The sequence below is a fragment of the Athene cunicularia genome, assembly GCF_003259725.1.
Source record: "Athene cunicularia isolate RWA chromosome 2 unlocalized genomic scaffold, athCun1 chr2_part1, whole genome shotgun sequence".
Classification (NCBI taxonomy): Eukaryota; Metazoa; Chordata; class Aves; order Strigiformes; family Strigidae; genus Athene; species Athene cunicularia.
This window is the reverse complement of record NW_020799095.1, coordinates 93,358,261-93,381,046: the sequence shown is the minus strand read 5'-3', so window position 1 is coordinate 93,381,046 and position 22,786 is coordinate 93,358,261. Positions and strand designations below refer to the sequence as shown.

Here is a 22,786-nt window from a genome sequence, read left to right as displayed (position 1 = left end):
CAATATAATGGAAAATAGTATGCATTATAATTAGTATAATATAGTAAAATAAAAACTGTTGCTGGACCATAGTTAAAGAAAAACATACAGCATTTTAAGAAAAACAATACTTCAGGCAGACATCTCATGAGCCATAGAACCTCATTGATTTTACAATTCTATGTACATCATCTTTTATTGGCTTTAGTTCTCTAGCTAGTAATTACAAAACAATTTTTTTTCCAATTTTAATATGCAATAAAATATCAACGTATGCTCTAGGGTTATCATTTATTGAAGTGTACAGTGTAACTAGGACTGAAAAGGTCAAGGGATGAAGACTAGTAAGGTAATAACTTGAAAAAAATCCCACCTCATTGATAAAGGACAACTGACACCACATTAAAGCACCAAAGCATGGACTGGGTTCTGCATTTATAGCTAACAGAAAAAAATTCTCATTTAGACTACAACCAGTTTTATTAGATCCCAAGTGAAATCTCAAAGTTGAGAGCAACATAATAATGTTCTAAGTAAATTAACTATTTTTCTGTACTCTTAGGTGGTGGTTTCTTCTCAAATTAATGTGAATTTAATTTATTTAGTTAATGTGAATTAGTTTGGGGGGGGGGAGGGAAGGGAAGTAAATAAATCTATGTACTTCACTCTAAAAAGCAAGCTGTTTCTTTCCTAATTCTGTTATCCTTTTTTGGGTATCATAGCAGCTATATCCCTTTCACTTTTTATAAAGCCCCAGACAGCACAGATTATCTTCTGAGCTCTTTTATGAACAAAATGCAATGTCCATTTACAGCTCTGAACAGTTTAAGAGCAAGTTAAAAGATGGTATCTCTTACAATACTCAAACTATGACATATGTCCGATGGACTTGCATTGCCCTGGCTGCAGTTAATTCTTCACTGTATACTTTTTCTCCTGTCACCATAAGAGTCACCACTTTTTCATGGCAAAGCAAAGATTGGTGAGCAACTATGTATACCTATGCAAAAATAAAGCACTGTGATTTACAGCACATGTCTTTGACATACTTTCATGTAACAGCATTGTTTTCTTCCAGAGCCAAGGATTTCAGTTTTAGGCATATACATAAGCATTATATACAAAAACCTAACACAATATTTAGCAAATGATGGGATTTCAATTAAGTGCCCCTGTTTTGCTTTCGAACTCTCTGAAAATCATGTCCTCACAGGAAATCTCTATGCATTAAATTACATGATTCTTACAGAAAAATAATTACAAGCACTGACTTCAGAACATCATAAATCATGAGCTACATTATATGAAATGTGTCTTTCAGACAAACACGACACTTCTAATCATAGATCACTATTATTGTTACAGTGACAAACTGCACATAGTAAAAAGGACAACCTGTATATAGATATAAGAACCAATTTTTGAGGGAAAATAAATTAGACACACATTTCACATATAACACTTCTTATTACTAAATAATGGAAGATATTTTAACAGTCTGTAAAGAAAAAAGTATGTAAATATAAAGGAGATAAAAGAATCATCTAGGACACTATATAAAAGTATAAATTAAGCAAGACAGAACAGTCATAATATCTAGAAAAAAAGCCCATCTTGTCACCAGTATATATGTCAGTCAATAAGTTCCTAAAAGAATTAGTGAAAATAGGCTACCTGACCAATTCCAAATTAGCTTGGAAAATACATTAACATATGTTCCTTAAATACAACCACACTTATCTTACACTATCAGGGAATGAACTAGAAGGTTTAATGATTCTTTTTGGTTCACAGTTTTTACAAAGGCAGCTGTTAAGAACAACAATGCTGCCATTTACAAATGGGATTAATATGTCTTGAACCTTAAAAATCTCATTACAAGTTTTGAAAAGCAGAAAAAAAAAGTGTTATCAGTATTTGGCCAAACATATTCTATCTACGTATCATCTTCTCCAAATAAGATTTCATACCATGCTGTTGCAGCATAATTGCCTTGCAAGGTACTTCCTAGAAGTTGCTTCTTTGCAACTGTTCCAGCTGAATACGAACTTCAGAAACGAGTGCAATAGACACCTCAAATTAAATAGGTCTTGGTTCATAACTGGAAATGATTTTTCATTAGGTAGCTACAGTATTTTTTTAACAAAATTCAAAAATGCAAAAATATTCCCTGCAATCACATGGACAAATTTTAAATACCTGAATAATTGATGCAGTAAGTTGAGTTACTGATGCCTGGCATCCTTCAACATGATCCAGAAGAAAGCTAATAGTTGGATTCTGACATATATTCTGTTTGTCTTGGAGCTGTCTTCTTCCTTCCTCATTCAAAAGGACAGAGAGGAACTGTAAACTAGCCATATATAAAGCAGGAAATTTGGTTGAGAGGTGAATACAGTCACAAATGTTATCTGCAAGATAAAACAAAAACATAAAATTTTTTATATTTCATTCTGAATAAAGCTTAAGTGCTTCAGAACTCAGACTTATCAAGGTGTGTGAGCCAAGAAGCAGTTATATCTGTGCACTGCACAAGGAATACTACAAATTCTATGCATTTGATGTCTTTAAAAATCTAAGAAAGAAAAGTTTGAGTTTTATAGGTCTGAATGAAGTAATTGGCCCATATTAATTTGACTGTAAAACAGAAAAGCAACTTCCATTTGCTACACTGCTCATTTGTTCAACAATTTTCTGAACTCTCCTCACTTTATTCAACAGTTTATGTTATCATACCAACAGTACTCATCAGCTGCTTTACGGGCAATTGGATTTGGATTCACTAGATGACTTAACATGTACCTGGCTGAAATCACAAGCTTGAATGGACTACACTCTTAATTCAGTATTGAAACATGTCAGACAATCTTGGTGACCTAGAGCCCTGACTAGGCAAGCAACTAATGAAGGAATAATTTAAAAAGAAACAAACAAAACCCTGTATAATAATCTTGAATTCATACATCTCTCAACTTCCCCTCAAAACGTTGCTATCTTTTTATTTATGATATTAAAAAAACCCATAAAAGGAAAAAAAATGAAGTGCTAACGCATCATTTCAGGCTCTACTCACAGGTGCCGTAAAGGTTTACTAGAATCACAAACCCATATATGCAAACAAAACTTGTGAACTTACCTGACAGTTCAAAAGTTAGTCCAACAATACAACAAAGAGTTATAAAAATTCAGTTAAGAAAGGAAGTCAGTCAACCTCTGGACACATTTGGGTTTCATTCTGGATATGCCATTGCTAATTACTTAATAGCATCTAAACAAGAATGCCCCTCTTTTCTGCTTGTTTATTTTATTAGTTGCTAGGTTAAAACCCATCCAGAAATAGTTATTACCAATTATTGCTGTACAATGATTTGCAAGGGCTTCTGTCACAGATGGAAAAGATATTTGGCCACTCTTCCACAATAATGTAGCTAGAAGGTTGAAAAAGTCTACCCAGGTTTCATGAAGTACAGATGTTATCTCAGTATCTGCAGATACAGAAAAAAAGTCAAACAATTTACACATGTGCACAAACCTGAATAGCTAAGCCTGACAACAACTGCCAATTTAAATGAAGGTGGTATGTAAATGAAGAGCTGCCTCTGTCTGGCTATACTGGAAACAAAGGACTTCATTACCTAACCCATCTTTGGAACGAATGGCGAGAATCGTGAAGCTATTTCCCAAGAGAGGTTTCAACAGATCATCCTGGATTACAAGCTGAGAGTCCACCAATAAACATGTTTTCAGAAGCTGGGACATAGATGACAGGTATTGAAGTAGTAATAACACCTGTTAAATATTTTTTAAAAGGTATGAAATAAAGTCATATATTTGCACCTTTCACATTTTTTTCTTATTTAAATACTTATATTACATCAACTGATTCATAACATTTTGAATTAATATACACCACTTAAAAGAAATAATGGGATATAAATTAAAAATTGTTATCCTAATTTTTACTGTAGAAGATGAAAAGTAGATGATGATAATAATGATAATAAATGAAAAGAAGAAGATGAAAAATAAGCATGGAATGTGTCAGTAACTGCATCTGGCTCGTACTTCAATACCATACAAAAAAATTCTATTACATGACTTCTGTAACTGTTAAACTCAATTTGTACTTTTAAACCACAACTGGTTTTCAGTTTGATGGTTCTATGTATAGGTCCAATACAGAAATTAATTGTTCTGTGTTGAATATAACATGGTTTATTTTCTCTTGTACCTTGTCAAAAGCACAGGAATTCACATGAATGTAGACTATAGTAGTGTGTCTGGACTATATTATGCAACCATAATTCATTTCATAATTCAAAAAAATTAGAATGTAATAAATGCTTCTCTAACCTGAGCTTTTACGTGTTCTATATGACATGGATGACCAAATGGAGCTTTCAGTTCCAAGATACATCTCTCAAGCAGATCAGCACTTACAAGACTAAAATAAAATAAATTGGTTAGAAATAAATAATTAAATATTCTACAAATTCAACATTCCATAAACGAGGAAATTTTAAATAAGCAGAATAAAAATAAATTATGAAGCTCTTCCTTAACATAGTGGGGTTTAGCAGTAAGTCTAGTGTAACTGTAAGTAGCATGAAGTTCTTTCAAAATAGTTAGACAAACATAAATTCCAATGGCTGTTAGTGCACTGGTAAAAATTGTTTGTTTATATTTGATTGCTCATTTTCTTTCCTGTAGAAGAATAAACAGCTCTGTAATAATATAAACTGTATTCAAACAAGGGTGGGTTTTTCATTAATTGCAGTATGAAGAGAAAAGCTCTTGAAAAGCTTACAAAAAAAATGAATTAATTTTCATGCTTCACTTCAGGACTTCCAAACACTTTCTACAGATGAAAGAATTTGTTACGATGCAAGTGGAAACATGGAATACAATCTGGAAACTATTTTGAAGTGGTTCCTTCTTTAAAAAAAGAAACAAATCACTAGGTCTATTATTCAATACTTTCACAAATCTGGCAAGCATTATTTACTCTCTTTTACTGTGACAGCCCTTGGCTCATCTTCAAAATACTGCACACAATTCAAAGAAGAAAATTATAAAATGAACTGATCTGCTATTCTGAATACCTGACTATATCTTGTACTGCTCTACTAAGGAAAATAAAAAATTTAAAAATTACCCCTCCAAAAAGATGACTAAATGGCCACCTATCAAAAACCTAAAACATTACCAGAGCAACACAGTAGTCCTGTAGAAGACAGACACCATAAATGGAACCACCAGTGACTACTTTTTCTGTGAAAAAAAGAAATAATCCAAATTTTTTTCTTTTGTGGATTGTATTTTTTTAAAAAGATATTTTTCAACACATCAGAAGCAAGAAGTGATCAATGTATTTAATCATTTTGGTAAGAAACACTGGTAGAGCTCATTTCAAACTTTTCACCTTGTTTGCTACACCTTGGTTCAGCAGTCATTGATCTCATACCTGCTGAGAGCTGTTAGCAAATGTGCTTGTTGAAGAGCAATTCCAGTATCTTTTGGTATGACAACCAGCAGGTTGTGCAGAAGGCTGCAAACAGCTGACAAAAGGGCAGGTGTGACTACTGCACGCTGTTTAGACAGTGCAGCAGACATGGGAGAATCATGCTGACTTGGAGATTCTGTTGTGGTTGTATCACTTTGACCTAGAACGTGTTTAAAAACAACAACAAAAAACAACCCACAACAGATTAACGCAGTTACATAAACCAAATTGTTTTGTTTTGTTTTTCATAAAATATCCAAGTTACCTCTACATTTAAAACAGTGTATTCCGGAACAAGAAAAAAACAAACAAAATAACCCCCAGGAAATCAGATACAGGAAAAGCATAATTTAAAATAGCTCTGATATAAATGTTATTTCTACAAGGCACTAATAATTGTTAAACAGTGAATCTGGAAAAATATATATTTTTACTTCTTTCCATAACAGAGAAATATTTTATATTTCTACACAGTGCTCTCTACATACATAATTTAATATATTTTTTTTACATTGTATACATTTTTATCTTTCTACATATAAAGAGAATTATATATACATCTCTGCGTGCGTATGTGTGTACATGCACGTAGATGACAACTTTAACAAAATTGATTGTTTTGAAAGGGTGACTGAATGCCCAGAATAGAACCTAAGTCTTGAGTTACATTTCAAGCGTATCAACCATTTTTACTTACTTCTGTCAAATGTATTTCACTTTATTTTATTTTAAAGGAAGTGTTTCATGTTTGTCTTCTAAAACAACCACTTGAAGCAGCAATGATGACTGTTCCAGCAATATGCAAGCTTTATATACATGTACAAATACTGGAATATGGGCAAACTCATACATCATATTCATCATTATGTTCACAAACTCAAACTTTGACTTACCTTGTGCTGTAAGCCGATCAACTACAGTTTCAGGAATAAAACTGGTTGAATTTGTTGGGACTGTTGCCCGAAGCTCGGTAACACTCCCCAGTGATGGCGATGCAGACAGAACCTAGAAAGCCATAAGGAAATCAGTTGATTCTAGCTTTTATAGACCAGACTTCTATTTAGATTTTTTTCGGGGGGTGGGGGGGCAGGGGGAAACAATCCACCAAAACCAGCAAATTTGATTAAATCTTGTTCACAATATGTGTGTGTATATATATTTATTTTATAAACATTCAATAATTTAAACTATTCAAAGATGTGCAATACGAACAGCCTGAAACATTTCAGTTAAAAACTGATCAATGCCCATTTTACTGGAAATTCCTCATCTTCATCCCTCTTTTTCATCTGTATAATTGACTCATTCTATGTTTGGACAAAGATAAAGGCATTACTGAAGCATTTAAACCCAAATTTTTCATGGTCTTTTTGCTCTGCTAAGAACATCAGTGCTTGTCCATTTGTACCAGGACACATTCAGATTAAAATATCACAAGCATATTAGTCATCAGACAAAGTTGATGTTGCAGAGTCTTTCCAACTCTGGATACTTCTCTTAACCTTAGTCGTGTGATCCCTGTATGTATTCATTTCATAGTGAAGATATGAGATATTTACATGACAGTAGATAATTTTACTGTCATACTGCCATGCTCCTCCCACCCATTCTACATTATCATATTATTAATTTTGCATGCTATCAAAAGTTCTTAATGCTCTTGCTACTGTGTATAAAACCACAAGCATGAGATCAGAAGATCTAGAGTCTCCAGCTTAATAATATGCTTTTGTGACATGAAAAGACCTGGGACCCGTTTCAGAGTATAGAATAAGTATCTCCCATATCAGGTCACTTTTTCACTCCTGTTTTTTGGATAATTCGTATCATATACACTGTATAGTGACACTCCTGAAGAAAATATAATGAATACAGTATGCTAGGGAATCCAATGAAACCCCAACACAGTCTCAGCTTGAAGGAGGATGTTATTAGACTTTTCTTCACAGTGAACTTTCTAAGGAAGAGTGAAATACTTCAAAGGTTTTCTTTTTAAAGTTTTATTAGAATATCAGTTGAAATATTTTGTTATCTAAAGGAAAAGTCAAAAGTGACTTAATTTTCGAAAAGGGTGAAGGTAAGGAAATCACAGATTACTCGCTTCTTAGCTATTGTATCCTTGCCATTAGGTCACTGCTTTCCAGCTTTGGCTTTGATCTACCCAGCAGCATTCTGAGGTACAAGAACTCTCTACTTAGTACTTTCACATCTCCTAGAAAGTTTAACCCCACCTCCCGCCCCCATCACTTCAAAATATCGTTAGGCTTTTATCAGCACATCTTTACTTCAGACCTCTGTCCCTGTATGAGCTAAAGGCTGCCATCTCCATGATGTAACTCCCTTCTCTTCCCTATTTTCATATGTTCTCCCACTACTGTCCATCCTACAGTCTTGAATCTTTCTCCTAAAGTATGCTCAGTTGTTCCTCAAGAAAAGCCAGATTACTGTAACACAGAAAACAAACTACTCTAACATTTGATGTGTGTATCTACAATCCAGGATTCACATAAATACTAGGACAAGCCTGGCTAAATTATTTTCTCGTTAGCAAAATGCAGTACCAAATTGTAGCGACCAAATGAAATGCAAGTTCTGTTTAGATTATCCAGATAAAAAACATATCTGCCAATTGGAATAACCTATTTAGTTTCAAGCTTGCTGATTGAAATAATTATTAAAACCCATTATTGATATTAAATCAATCCATCTTGACACATGGTAAATTCTGCATTTATTCAGCATTATACTTCAATTCCAAGCATTCTATTAAGTGACAAGAAACATAACTCTTTCTTAAAATGTACAAACCCCAAATGCACCTTCTAACAGTCCATATGGTTCTGCAACAAGTAAAGCCCTAAAAGGAATTATTACTATACTGGGATTTATCTTAAAGATTATTATGAACTATACAAGCTTTCACATGTTAGTATCACCTACATTGCACAACAATTCTTTCTCCATCTTCTACAACTGTCTAAACACTTTGAGTAAAGAAATGAAAACAAGTTCCTAAAATAGGTTAAATAAATAAATAAATAAATGCTTTACCTAGTTAGAAAAATATCAGCTTCCTTCACTGACAGAACATTTATTGCTAATTCCTTCACAGTGGGACATGGGTTAAAACCAGAAATTTATTGCTATCTTAACAGAAAACCTACAGTAAACAAAAAGTTGTTTCCACAGTATTCTGCCTTCCAGGAAAGAAAAGATATTACCACTTTTATAAATGACCTTTGGTAAATATGATCTAGGAGTCTGGGACATTGTACCTAGCATTGCCACCATATTCTTTCTAGGAGCAATGAAGCATTCTGTTGCTTAACAGTGAAACAGACTTTGGAAGGGAGTTTAATTGGAGAAAAGAAAAGGTTGTGGCAGGGGGTGGGAGATGACAATTGCAGGTTAGAACTAATACAAAAGAATACAAAAATTGTCTTGAGTGGAAACACAGGAGAAATGTGAGGGTTTTGCCGTTTATCTACTAGATATGAATAAAATGTCTTTTCTTAACCTCTAGTATAAAAATCCCTATGGCATTGCTTTAATAGGCTTGCAGTGATTAATTCTATTCAGTTCTCTTTTCAAAGGTTTAAATCACTTAACTATATAGCACTCGGGTAACCATGGTTCCAGAAAATAAAGCACGCATTTTTATAAAATAGCAAGATTTCACGGGAAAGAATGGCCATGACTTAAAGCTATCTGGTCAATGTCTGTAGATCTTTAACTTGCACCATTTTTAGCTCAAGTTTTTAAATAAGTGATCATTTTGCTAAGCTGTCCTGGGCACAGAACAGCCATCGTGTATTTCTGCAGTTTGAAGCTAGTTGGTATCTCTATGCTGATTGGTGTTCTGTCATACATAACACAAAGCAAACATATTGGTTAAAATAAGAATAAGGATTTGTCCTGTGCAATGATAACCTGAGTTAATGTTTAAACTAAGAATTCTATTAAAAGACAAAGATTTTAATTCTCTCAGAATTGGACTTCGTGCAGTATCTGCATTCCAGTTTACAGAAAAAAAAAAAAAAAAGATAAATTTGACAAAAATCTGTAATCCACTGAGATCTTAAAGACATGAAATACAATGCATATGAGTTAACAGAGTACAGACAATCCAGCTCTGCTACTGTCTTTTAGGTGACCTTGAATCATTGATTTCATTCCCACATCTCTATTCTTTATTCTATAAAATGAGCAAAATTGTCCTTATGTATTCTGCAAGACCTCTGACATACTATTTATAGACTAAAGTAAAACTAGAAAGAGTTGTTATTAATATACTTGGTTTTTAATTTTCTCAATTTTATTTTCTGCAAATTTGGGGAAAAATGTGGGAATGAGGAAAAAAAGATGAAGCCAAAAAGTAATTTAGATTTTATTTTCACTTAAGGTCATAGGAACCCTGTGTGAAATCATCATTTGATATCAGATAGCTACAAGTATTGATTACATTAAATCTGAAAACAGAGAAAACTAATAATGTCTTTTTCTATTTGTCAGAACTGTTTCCAAAAATAATAAAAATCATCAGAGCTTTTCTCTTCACAGAAAAGAAATTGACATATTTCAGTAAAAAGACGTCACCTTCTGCAAAGATCTTCAGGATGGGGCTTACTGAACAAAAAAGCAGTTTCAGTTTCCTAGACTGACATTCATAAAATGAATGTATATAGACATATTTTGAAGAACTTTTATTAAAAAAGTAAATAAAATTAAAGTAGCAGAGAAGAGCTTCTGGCAGAAACAATTCTACTTAGTTTTATAGCTAGTAACACTCAATTATTTGAGGCTGTTGTCATCAAATCTGTACCACACAGAAAAAAAAATCTTTCCCTTCAGTAAGACCTGCAGACTCTTTCATCTGTGATAGGCAAAGCATGCCATCTAGTGGGCTTGGAATAACTACATATTCCTGGTACTATCAACATATAAAACTTCGACAAACTTTCATTAACTTTTGGTAATGACTTCAAAAATGTATTTCTTTTATTCATATGTCAAAATGGAAAGCTTTGGGCCAAACTGTATGAACATAAAATTTCAAGTTATATAGGAATAATTTGCAAATGCCTGATTTCAGGACAAGTTTGAGCTTTTAAAATTATTTCCAAAATTTACTAGATAAACACTTAATGGTCATTAACTGCCCTCACTTTGTACTTAGCCTCAGTTCCCTTCCTCTATCTTTCTTCTCCTAATACTGGCATTGGAACATTAGACCTCTGCATCTTTCCTTCAAACTTAGAAATTTAGCATCTGTCATGTCAGCACAGTTTTGGGTTTTTTTCTGAAGGTAAGAAACTTAACGAAACAAGTTTACAGCTGCTAAAAAGGCCCATGAAAGACAAACAGAAATTAAATTAACTTATATGAATGACAACCAAAGATTTTGTGTGACATCTTCATACATATCAGGGGAAAAAGGAGAACAAAACAAAAAAACCCTTGAAATAAAGTTCTTACATTAGCTGTAAGAGCATAATCTTAGCAAATATGAAGTCTACAACATCTGGAAGACATATGAGTATTTTAGTATTACTCTGTGCTTTTCACTTTAAATAATTAGTTATCCATTTGTTAAATGAAATTGTAGAGTTATGCTTTTATGTTAAACTATTATGCTACTTTACACATAAAAATACATTAATTTTATCTGGTAGATTCCAAATTATTTATTCCTCTTATTTTTTTAATCTACTGAAGTAATTTCATGTAAAGAACTCTTCAATTCTTCGTGAATACTCAGGCACAATTTTAAGTAGAATAGACACTCAACCCTGTTAAGAATTGCTGAAATTTAACTTTTCCCTCAAGTAACATGAAATAAGATAAATTTTGTTCAAGTTTTATTTCAATAAGTGACACTCGATTTACTCAGTAAAAAGCAATATAGAAACAACTGCTTTTAAGCAACTTGAAATTCTTAACTAATTTTTTTTTTAACAGTATCCATGGTAGCATCTACTTCCTGATTTACATGCAATTTCAATTATTTTAGTTTCAATTATTCAAATTTGAATATTTGTGTTTAAAATAACCCTAAAGGATTTTTGGAGGTTTGGTTTTGTTTTAGATAAATGAAAAACAAATTCATTAAAAAAGAAGAAACTTTAGCTTAACACTAGAGTATACTTTTCCCTCAATTATAAAAAATATTCCAGATAACAGTAACAGTAATAGACAGCAAAATATTTATAATAGAGAGTCAAAACAGTAAGGAAAAATTATAGTTGTGAAGTATTTTGAGACAAAATTTCAATACTGTTTTTTCTATTATTTTTATTTTTATCATGATTCACAGCAAAACTGGGCATAACAATTTTAGTCAATAAAATTAGACGGTTATTCATAATCAAAAAATCTTTGAAGGAAATATAAAATTATAAAAATAGACTTCAGTGCAACAAATCAGAGTTTTATTGGCATTATGATGCAGTCCTTTAAAATAAATTATTTTTATCAGGTAACTAATGAGTGTTATAAAAGCTTCTTCCACAGCCTGATCTGATATTGCAAATACTCTGGAACTGGAAGAATATATTTCAATTTCTCTTCCTTTGCAATTGCCATCTTGAAAGACAGCATATGTTTACAGCCCTTCATCCTAGCCAGAAACAAATTTTTCAAGCAGCCACCTGCTTTCTTGTATCTTTCATATCTATTTTGGGTCTTGCAAACACTTGTGCCACTTTTATATTTTATAAAAGCATTTTCAGAAGCCAGAGTTTATTATGACAGAGAATATAATTTTAACCCAGTGTACTTTTGTGGTTTTGATTGATCCAGTTCTGTAGCTGTGTAGTGTAAATATAGGTTCACTCTGAAAGGACAGTTTGGATAAAAGCAGCAGAAGTGACAACTATAGATGAAGATGACTGCATTTTGTCAATAAAGCCAATTACAAAGTAATCTCTAGAGAATATGTCTTGCTGTGAGAAGCTACAGAATACAGCACTGCCTTATGCATTTAGCTAGTCAAGGTAAGCTATTTTATTTATTTTTGCTTGGGTAAATAACCATAATTGTTTTCTTCTGCATATTAAAGCTACTTCACAGTAAATTTCAGTTTAGTTTCAGCTTTTTAATTTTCTGTTTAATTTCAGTTTATTTTGAGTTTTGTTTTGTTGGGGATTTTTTATTATGAGTGCTAATTTTCCTCAAACCATTTAATGAACAACTTTATATTTAAAATAAATAGACTACTCTGCAAGTTACCATAGTTTCAGATGTTGACTGAGAATGTGAAGATTGGCTTTGACTGGATGGAGCATTCCAAAAATTAAGAGAATCATCAAAATCTGTAGGAAAAAAAATAAAAATCAAATTTGAATAAAAATTAATTTATTTTTTATTACTACAAGACCAGCAGAGAGCAAACTAACCTTTTCGAAGACTGTTTCAGTGAAAAGTAGCCAACTAGTTATCCTTCTGAAGAACTCAGAACATAAGTTTTCACACATTGCACATATGAATTCTTATCCAGCAAATCCATTGAATAAACAGAAATTAAATAAAATACAGTTTTCAGCACAACTTAAAATAGCCTGGAAAAAGCCACACTTAGCTCAAACTGCAGTTGCATAGCCTTTAGTCATTTGACATAGTTCAGGTTTAGTTTTATTTGAAATGTAATAGTACAAAAGTATTCAAGATACCAGGGTCTCAGCACAAACGTAAGGAACAGATGTCTTCATCTTCAAAAAACTTCAAATTCACATTTTAAGAAAAAAAATGTCAAGCGAACCCATATTCATAGTTATAATGAAGGAAGAATTGCTTTGTGAGTCTATTTCAGAATAAAAAGTGTGAAAAATTTTATAGGACAAACCTGTCAATAACAGGCTTGAAAGCTTTTATATATTTAGAAAACAATAAAGAATAAAGCACTAGCTTACACAAATTCTGAGTGCAAAACACACAGAGGTAGAAGTCCTATACATATCTTAGCTAATCACTAAATTGAGATAACTAATTTTATTTTTAACATAACTTTGTGGATGACTTCGTGGGGTTTTTTTAATACTCCTGAAAAATGTGAGGAAAATACATTGGGGAAAAAAACAACAAAATTCTTTTAGGAAGATAAACCAAAGCAAGGTCTTCTATTAAGAGATGACAAAGGACCTAGTAAAAAGCAGAAACAGGTCATTATAAATAAAACCCCTCAATTCTGAACATATGAATGAAGGACTTACAAGCCTTTCAAGCACTATAATTTTAGAGATGGAAGAAACATTGTCCGGTCCTCCTTTTTTTAAGTAAACAAAAATTTTGTTTCTTGTTCTTGAAATATCATAGATGATTCTTCCTCCTTATTTCAAAGCTCCTGGAAAACCATTTTTTTGGCTTTGCTTTTCAATGATTTGATATAAAGTATCTCAACTTCTCACTGGAAAGTTCTACTATCCTGGAGTTTGAGTTGCTCTTAGATATGATATTGCATCAGCTAACAGAACTACCAAGAGGCACAAATAAGAGGACCATGGGAGGGGTGAAATGTGTTAAAGTGAAAAAAAAAAAAACAAAACCACTTATAGATAAATAAAGAAGCCACAGAAGAAATTTTTATGGCTGGAATTATGTATACTGCTGAGGTACTTCTCTGATAACTCAGTTAGTTAAGCAAGAATATTTCCTTTCTTTGGTCTGTCAATGTCATAACTTGGTAGCAGAAATAACATTCCTCTTCTGTTTATGCTTCTGTAACATAAGTTTGACAGAAGCAGACCTACAAGAACTGTTTAAATCTGTAGCCTTGGAAGATGAAAATACAGAAAATTAGGCACAAAAAGGGACAAAGAATGAACGTATTAATTTTACCTCCCTTGCACAGTTTTTAATCATTGAGCTTTCTGAAGAATTTCCTAGCTTTCTAAACTTAAGATTATAATGGACGTTTGATTTGGACAAGAACATGGGTTCCCACAATGCAGCACAGAAATATTGTTCAGAAAATGATTAGTCAATATAAAATTTAGATCTGAGATACTCCAAGAGTATACAAGTTAGACAAATAAATCAAACCAATCTGAGTATTAAATTTGATCAGTCTATGAATTAAATTATATCTGAATATCTTAGAATGCAGCTAACTTCACCAGATTAGAGCCCATCCCTACTTATGTATCTTTGAACACATGAGGAAACAGAAGCAGGAGTCTTAGAAACAGTTCATATACTTTTTTCCTAAACTTTCATTGTACCGGTCTTTCCAAGTCGCAACTGCAAAAAGTATTTTACCCCAATATATTGCAAGAAAATGTACTGCAGAACTCATTACATCTTTTCTGTTTGTAACTTTTTGTTACAAAACAAAATGTTTTGTACAGTTTACAAAATGTAAATAACAACTCGAAGCTTTTCCTGATATGTTAAACTAGTGACTTATCTACTTCTTAAATTCTCTGACTAATATTTTGACTTAACATATTTAAGCTAATTGTTTAAATATTTTTTCAGTTCCATTTTTAGTATGAATTATTTGAGACAAGTTACTCAAAACTAGAAGTTATTTAAGTAGGTTTAAAATATGACAAAAATATAACACCACATACCAGTTATACCACCTTTTTCTATGATGAGGTTGTCTTTGGAAGAATTCAAATCAAACATGTAACATCCTAAGTAACAGTGTTTCACCATCTGATTCACATGTTCATAGAATTGGCAGTGATATAAAAGGGCCTTAAGTGCAGGTTTTCCTGTTTGAGAGAGGCCAGATTCTTCATCATGTACACAGGGACCCTGAAGACATGAAATTCACAAACATGATTTCTTTAAAAAAATGTTTCACATAAACTGATGGAAAACTCCACATTAAGCCTAATATTCTGTCTGTGTGTCTGTCTGTCTGTGTGTCTGTCTGTCTGTGTGTCTGTGTGTCTGTCTGTCTGTGTGTCTGTCTGTCTGTGTGTCTGTCTGTCTGTGTGTCTGTCCGTCCACATAGCTGGTTTACATGCTGTAACTAATAAAATCAAATGTAGACTTTATTAAAGTTGAGCTAAATTATAATATTTTACAAATACTGTAGCGATTTATCAAAATGGAAGTAGAACTTAGGTCCAGAGAATGAATGAATGAATAAATAAATAAATAAATAAAACTAAAGTTTTAAAGACAGTATATGTATCAGGAGACTTTACAATTTTAATTTCTCACTTAATTCTACTTACAGATACCAACTAATGCAGAAGTTTTCTTTAGAAAAACAGCATACTCATACTAAGATGAGTAGATATCCTGAAAAGGTCATCCTGTTCTTAAGTATACTGCCATTATACTATATCTAGCCATGTCAACCTACTATGATGAAAGATTTGTTTAGAAAACAAGACATAAAACCAAAGAAATTCTCTTTACAGAATCGTTTTCAGTAATTTCTTTTTAAACACTGACTTCAGTGAAAACTTTACAGAGCAGTGGATTTACACCTGAAAAGAAAGATTTCAGCCTTATTTCAAATAATCAGTTTGATTTGACTATCTTTGTTATAGTATTTCTCCAGTGTTTTCTATAGTAACAGAATAGAAGTTTTATTAAGCTATAACATAACCTGTTTTAGGCTGACCATAAAAATTAGAAGTGTTAATTGGCAAAAGAACTGAGACTGAGAAAAATTCAAACCAAGTACACTCTATAAGGCAGTTTTAGGAGGCATCCTGCAGTACTTCAAAAAGAAACTAGTTAAAATTATGGAAAGAAAATTCATCAGTGCTAATCAGAATCTTTTTTTGGCAGTCAGGAGAGAGCAGAGGTACATCAACTGCAAATAAATAATTCGAAAAACACTATTTGTCCTCAAGAGACTCTAGATGTTCCCCAACCCCTCCACTTACACTGAATACAAGCTTACTTCCCAAGAAAACAAAACAAAACCAGATCAAGTAGAAGCAGTAAAACTATGCTGTGTTGCAGGATGTTATAACCAGAGCTTTAGATTGTTACTGCTCGTTCATTTTGGTTTCTGTAATATAGAAACCGATTATTTTCACTGTTTGCCTTTTAATACCAATTAATGGAGCATCAGGCGAGTCAAACAGTTTGAAAAAGAATGTAGTTTTTCATGTAAACTGTTCACAATGAATTATAAAACTGTAAATATACATAGACTTTATCAACTATGACAAATGAATACTTCGGAAATTTTTTAAAATTTAGTCAAAATTTTACCATCTAGAACTGTCTTTGCCAGTTTAAAAAATTATGCCAGATACTTTATTGCACAACGGGGGCCCTGAAAGAGTTACCCTAAAGAAACTGCTATGACTTCAGCAATCTTCACACAACACAGTATGTTACAGTCTTAGAATACTTTACACAGGTTGACTTTACTCACGACAAAAATTTCCTATGCCACTTTTTGAAGTAACATAGAAAAAGTAATTATTATAAAGCAGATTAACTAGGTAACAGCAACACTATAGATATTCTTATGGAAATACTGGTCTACAAACTCTATTTACAGCCTTTCCATGTCCAGCCCTGTTTGCCTAAGGGCTAAAGTGATCATGTTCTACTTGGCTATGGTACACTATTCCTACTATTCACTCAGACTCACTTCACAGCTCTCCTTTGAATTTGCTTGCACTGAAGGAAAAAAAAAAAAAACATTTTACTCAGTGCAAGGGAAAAAAAGTAACTCTGAAATACAGAATTTGATCCTGGTAGTATCTTACAATTTAAATTGTTGTTTGTATTTTCAACAGTTTTAATTTACCAGTTACCATAAAGTGTTGTTTGATATAATCTTTCAGCATGAACACTTATTAAGTGATGAGCAATTTCCATTAAATTGCACTTCTTAATAAGAATCACATTGCCTCAAAGCTTCTATTAATTGCACTGGAATTCATCCAGAATTCTGCGACTGGATTCAAATTTTGTCACCTCACTATAGTTGTTGAAATGTTTAAAAAAGACTAGAAAGCAACTTTTAATAGAATTTATATTGACAAGTAAAAATGACTGCCCCTTGTAAATCCCCTGCTATTATGAAATTAAATTAGTATTTATATTGATAAAATATAAGTAGTAAGCAATAAGACTGAAACAAAGGCCAGATTCATAAGAGTACTTGAACATCTTCCTTTATGATCAGATGTAAAGGAAAGATAAGATATGCTATAAAATGCAGCTCTGCAAGAAATAGTATAATTTATTTTGCGTGCAGCTGAATCATAGATAACATCCTAGTAAAACAGGAGGAATGTCTTTTAGCACTAGCTTGATCTTTTGCAGAAATGAACAGATAAAACAGGATATGGTTGCATCTGCAAATTTCTTCAAAAAAGAAAAGAAACTGTTCTCATATAGGTATGATCTCACATACTGAAAAGAACAAGATGGACAGAAAGAATAGGCATCGAGGCCTCAAAAATCTGAAAAATCGGGAACTAAGATCCAAAAATCTTTGTGTACAGTAAACCAGATTGCTGGAAATGACTGACTCAAGATCAGAATGGGAAAAGTCTCCAGGGGATCTTATCAGTTTGCACAAATATCTATCTGGTAAGAGAAAGTAAAGGGAGACAGACTCTTCACATTGGTATCGAGCAACAGGACAAAAGGCAATGAGCAAAAATTGAAATACAGGAAATCCTATTTAAACTTTGGAAAAAACTTTTTCCCCGTGAGTGTAGTCGAACATCAGAACAAGTTGCCCAGAGAGGTTGTGGAGTCTCCATCCTTGGAGATACTCAAGCCAAACTGGACACAGACCCAAGCAAGCTTCTCTAGTTCACCCTGCTTTGAGCAAGGGGTTACGTTTTTAAGAAGCACTTAAATTGAGTTAAGCAACAAGCTGCTTCATCCTTCTTTCAAAAGGGTTCTTTCTTATCACTTACATATTTCTTTCAAAACATTTTATAAACCTCACATTCTCAGAATTTCCTCTTCCTCATACCCCTCAAATCATGTTACATTCCAAGCGCAGGTTCAATAAATGACCAATTTATATCCTAAAATGTTAATGATACCATGTAAGTAAGCACATAACCTAGGAACCCAAAGATACTATCCTACATTCATGAAATGCCACATATATACAAACTAACTTTGGTTCTTTTATTGAGCTTGTGGGAAGTTTGAAAGAAGTTTGTCTATTCATATATTTCTCTTTCTAAAGTGTCACCTTAGACATGCAATTTTAAGTTTATATTTTATAGGTATACTGACATAAGTTTTTATATCAAATAACGTCTCTCTGTGACACTATGACCTTTCTCATCAAATGTAATAGTCACTCACTTGCCAAACACAATCTTTCACATCTTCTGTAGGAATTGGAATCACAAGGAGATTTTGTAGAATAAAAGCAGCCTGAAAGAAATGAAAGCATCAATACTGTCATCTAGCCATCACAGTTCAAAAAAACCATATCAGATTGAACAGCACAGCCTACATATTATTCCATTGCTTTAGATGTATGTTGAAACACAAAGAATTTTCACATTGATGTTGGAAAAAAATAAATAGAAGGATAAACCTAACAGTCCTCAAACTTCACCTATGACAGATGTCATTAAGGCATGGCACAAGAGAAGGCTGGTAAGAAAAAAAAGTCAAGGAAGAGATGGAATAGAAATCACTAGGGAACAAATTTATTTTTTTATAAAATACTTTCATCACTGTTCCAGTACAGTCAATCCTGTTGAATAAGCATTACATAACAAAATCCCTGGAAAAAAATCCCTGAGCAGGAAAACACAGATAACTGTTTATGACCCTTTCCTCTGTTGTCCTCATTTATTTTTTTTTTTAATGATTATAAAATAACTGGGACAATACAAGGGACACATAGGGACACACAGACACATATGTTCCAAATATTTTCCTTTCTAAATACATGGCATGTGTGTTTTTCTAATTTGTATAACATGCATTTCACATGTAATTTTTTTTATATATTTTATCAATCTTTTGTCAATAATTTGACTCTTAAGAGACTACTAAAATTATTTGGAAGCTAAATCAAACAATGAAGCAAACATTCTCAAAAGCATTTTGCACAAATAAATTTAAAATAGTGCTTTGCAAAATGTAATTAGTTGAGCAATAGAACTGGGAAGAAACTAACCCACTATGTCACAGTTGTTCTGTCTTAGTTATTGGAAAACAGGAAAAACCTTACAACTACAGATGATAGTTACAAAAAAAATGTACACAGTTTAAACATAGTATCATATAGTTCTATGTGCTGTCCTACCAGTGTACAAATTTTCAGATCTCAAAAATAAACCTTAGTGCCTAGACAAAATAGATTACTTCATGTCTGCAAGGAAGAGATATTTACTACGAATCAGGTGATGAGTATATAGTCTAAAGTGTTCATAAATGGAACAAAACAGCCATTAAAATCTGGGCTAATTTGTTATGCTTTAGCAATCTATTTGTCTACCTGAGTAAGCCTTAGGAGTTTTTATGCATTCACTTGTACTGTTTAGATCATTTCTGCTTTTACAGCAGTCATATGTTTGTTGCTTCTTGAGTAATTCTAAGTAAGAAGCTAAACATTTCTTTTAATTAAGTACAATTTAACTTACAAAGCAGTAGGTGTTATGCAGCATCAGAAAACAGATATATGGAATAGAAAATTTTAATAAATATTTTCTCCTTAATGAAAAAATCTAAGATGTCAGAAGGACACAAGAAACATACCTCTCTGCGTACCATGCTACATTCAGATTGGTCCAGAAGGATGTTTATTACCGTTCCCCACAGCCCTCCTGAAATGTTCTGGCAACTTTCTGCTAAAGCAATACATCCTATTTCAAGGGATGTAAGAGCTGATCCTATTCCAAGTGCTGTAAATCTGACCTGGTACATATAAACAAAACACAAAGTGGTATTTCTTATAGTAATTAGCAATTTTAAAATATTAAATTGTATCAACTGAATCTGCAGCTTAAAGGGAATAATTTAAAAAGGTAACAACCTATTTTCTTACATTTCTCTAGCCCTATACTCCAAATCACAACTACGTGTACATAAAAATGACAATAAAATAGGTATTTTAATAGTTTTCATATCCGTCACATTGTACCACTTAAAAATAGTTCCATTTCACAAACCCATATAATCTAACAGATTTGCATCAAATATACTTGCTCTAAATTTGTAGTACATGTTAACATTTCTGCTTTGCAGCTAAGTAACAGCAATGTCAATAAAAACTGCCTATGAATCATGATCATGAGTGAAAGCATAGAAGAAAGAAGATGTAGGGAAGGATTTGTCAGATGTTTATATGAAAATATTCTCCCTACTTTACTGTTACTATCATTAAGCATTTCCTCAGTAACATTTTAAATAATGTAAAAAACTAGTTTCAATACTAAATAAATTAATCAAATAAAAATTTTACAAATATTTAAGGGTCAAAATATCAACTTAACAGTGTATTAACTAACCTCAGGGTCTCTATCTACCCATAAAGGAACCAACCATGCCAAACCTAGCTGAGAAAGAACTTGTTCTTCACTGTTATCATAAGGCAAAGACCAAAGAGATATCCAGTCCTGATTAGAAAACAGATAATAAATTAAGAAGTTATTTTATAAGTCTTTCAATGACATGCCAGTCTGCCAACAGCCTAAGTTACCAATTACATACTAACACATTTTAAATGCACACAACACCAATAATGCAATACAAAGATTTTAATTCTGCCTCTATAAACATGTATTTAACATGCTGACTTCACCTACTGAATAAAACGAAATGTGTGTTGTATTCTTCAGAGAATTAGGACAGCAGTTCTAAAGAGAGATTAAATATTGCACTTAAAAACTAGAATAATTACTTCCATTCAAAATTTAGTCCTTACATTTTTATTTTTGCTTATTATTAACACCTGGCTTTCTCCTTTATCTTATACATGCACAGAAAACTACTAAATAAGAACATGTAATCATTTCTTTGATCACAATTAATTCTCTTTCTTCCTGCACCTGCTACATGATTAAATAAAGTCTTACAGACTAACACATTGCTGCAGATTCCATGAAACCATACTTGACTTTACAAATTAATTTCTTCAGCTTGGGTTAAAAAAAATAAGTACACCTGCAAAATGCTCTGTTTAACCATGGCACTGCACAAACAACATATTAAGTTCATAAAAAACTGTGACACCTGAAATTTTACGTGTTCTGACCACCTCAGTCCTGTATATTTTTACATAGTAGATGAATGTTGTTTCATTTGGAGCAGTATATTTTGCATGGATTTTCTCAAAACACACAATATGAATTACAAAAAGCTCAGTATTCTAGAATCTTTGATTTTGGGGAGGGAGGGCATTAAAATACAAAATTAAATACAAAACACAGGTCATAGAATTACAGAATGGTTTTGGTTGAAAGGGACCTTAAAGATCGTCTAGTTCCAACCCCCCTGCCGTGGGCAGGGACACCTTCCACTAGATCAGGTTGCTAAAAGACCCATCCAACCTGGCCTTGAACTTGTCTCTGGGCAGCCTGTTCATGTCTCACCACCCTCACAGCGAAGAATTTCTTCCTTATATCTGATCTAAAACTGTTAAAACTGTTATCCCTTGTCCTATCCCTATAACTCCCTAATAGAGTCCCTCCCCAGCTTTCCTGTAGGTCTCCTTTAAGTACTAAAAGGCCCCTATAAGCTGTCCCTGTAACCTTCTCCAGACTGAACAACTCCAACTCTCAGCCTGTCATCATAGAAGAGGTGCTCCAGCCTCTTGATCATCTTTGTGGTCGTCCTCCAGACTTGCTGCAACAGGCCCATGTCTTTCTTATACTCAGGGCCTCAGAGCTGGACGCAGTACTCCAGGTGGGGTCTCACAAGAGAAGGGTAGAGGGGAAGAATCACTTCCCTTGACCTGCTGGCCACACTTCTCTTGTTGCAGCCCAGGACACAGTTGGCTTTCTGGGCTGAGAACATACATTGCTGGCTCATAGTCAGTTTTCCATCTAATACCCCCAAGTCCTCCTCCGCAGAGCTGCTGCTCTCAATCCACTCATCGCCCAGCCTGTATTTGTGCATGTGTGCAAAGCACGACCAGTGAACTGTTACCATAGCAAATAAACATTGCAGCAATTCTAGTACACTCTAAGTATATGCTCTATTTCTCATGTACTCCTACAAACATCTGTAACTTACTTTTGACCATCAGGTTGAGATAAAGGAAGGATCTTACATCTGACTTAACAAGGTGGTTCTTTTAATAACAAAGAACTATAATGGTTCATAACACTGCTAGTGAGCAAAAAAATTTACTTTAACTAGTTTTAATTTCAAGTCATTAGACACTGCATTTTA

The 22,786-nt window shown here is 33.0% G+C and overlaps 1 protein-coding gene across 1 annotated transcript in view; it reads right to left on the bottom strand.

Moving 5' to 3' along the window:
* Window positions 1-22,786, bottom strand: part of RTTN (rotatin) — a 63,052-nt gene that overhangs the window by 21,290 nt on the left and 18,976 nt on the right. Inside the window, exons 14-24 of the mRNA XM_026843596.1 lie at window positions 20,902-21,009; window positions 20,150-20,308; window positions 18,740-18,811; window positions 15,049-15,238; window positions 12,710-12,792; window positions 6,376-6,487; window positions 5,444-5,642; window positions 4,333-4,423; window positions 3,615-3,768; window positions 3,327-3,464; window positions 2,179-2,390 (exon numbers count right to left, since the gene is read on the bottom strand). Of these exons, the coding sequence (XP_026699397.1) occupies window positions 2,179-2,390; window positions 3,327-3,464; window positions 3,615-3,768; window positions 4,333-4,423; window positions 5,444-5,642; window positions 6,376-6,487; window positions 12,710-12,792; window positions 15,049-15,238; window positions 18,740-18,811; window positions 20,150-20,308; window positions 20,902-21,009 (1,518 nt within the window). The remainder of the gene's footprint in view (window positions 1-2,178; window positions 2,391-3,326; window positions 3,465-3,614; window positions 3,769-4,332; window positions 4,424-5,443; window positions 5,643-6,375; window positions 6,488-12,709; window positions 12,793-15,048; window positions 15,239-18,739; window positions 18,812-20,149; window positions 20,309-20,901; window positions 21,010-22,786) is intronic.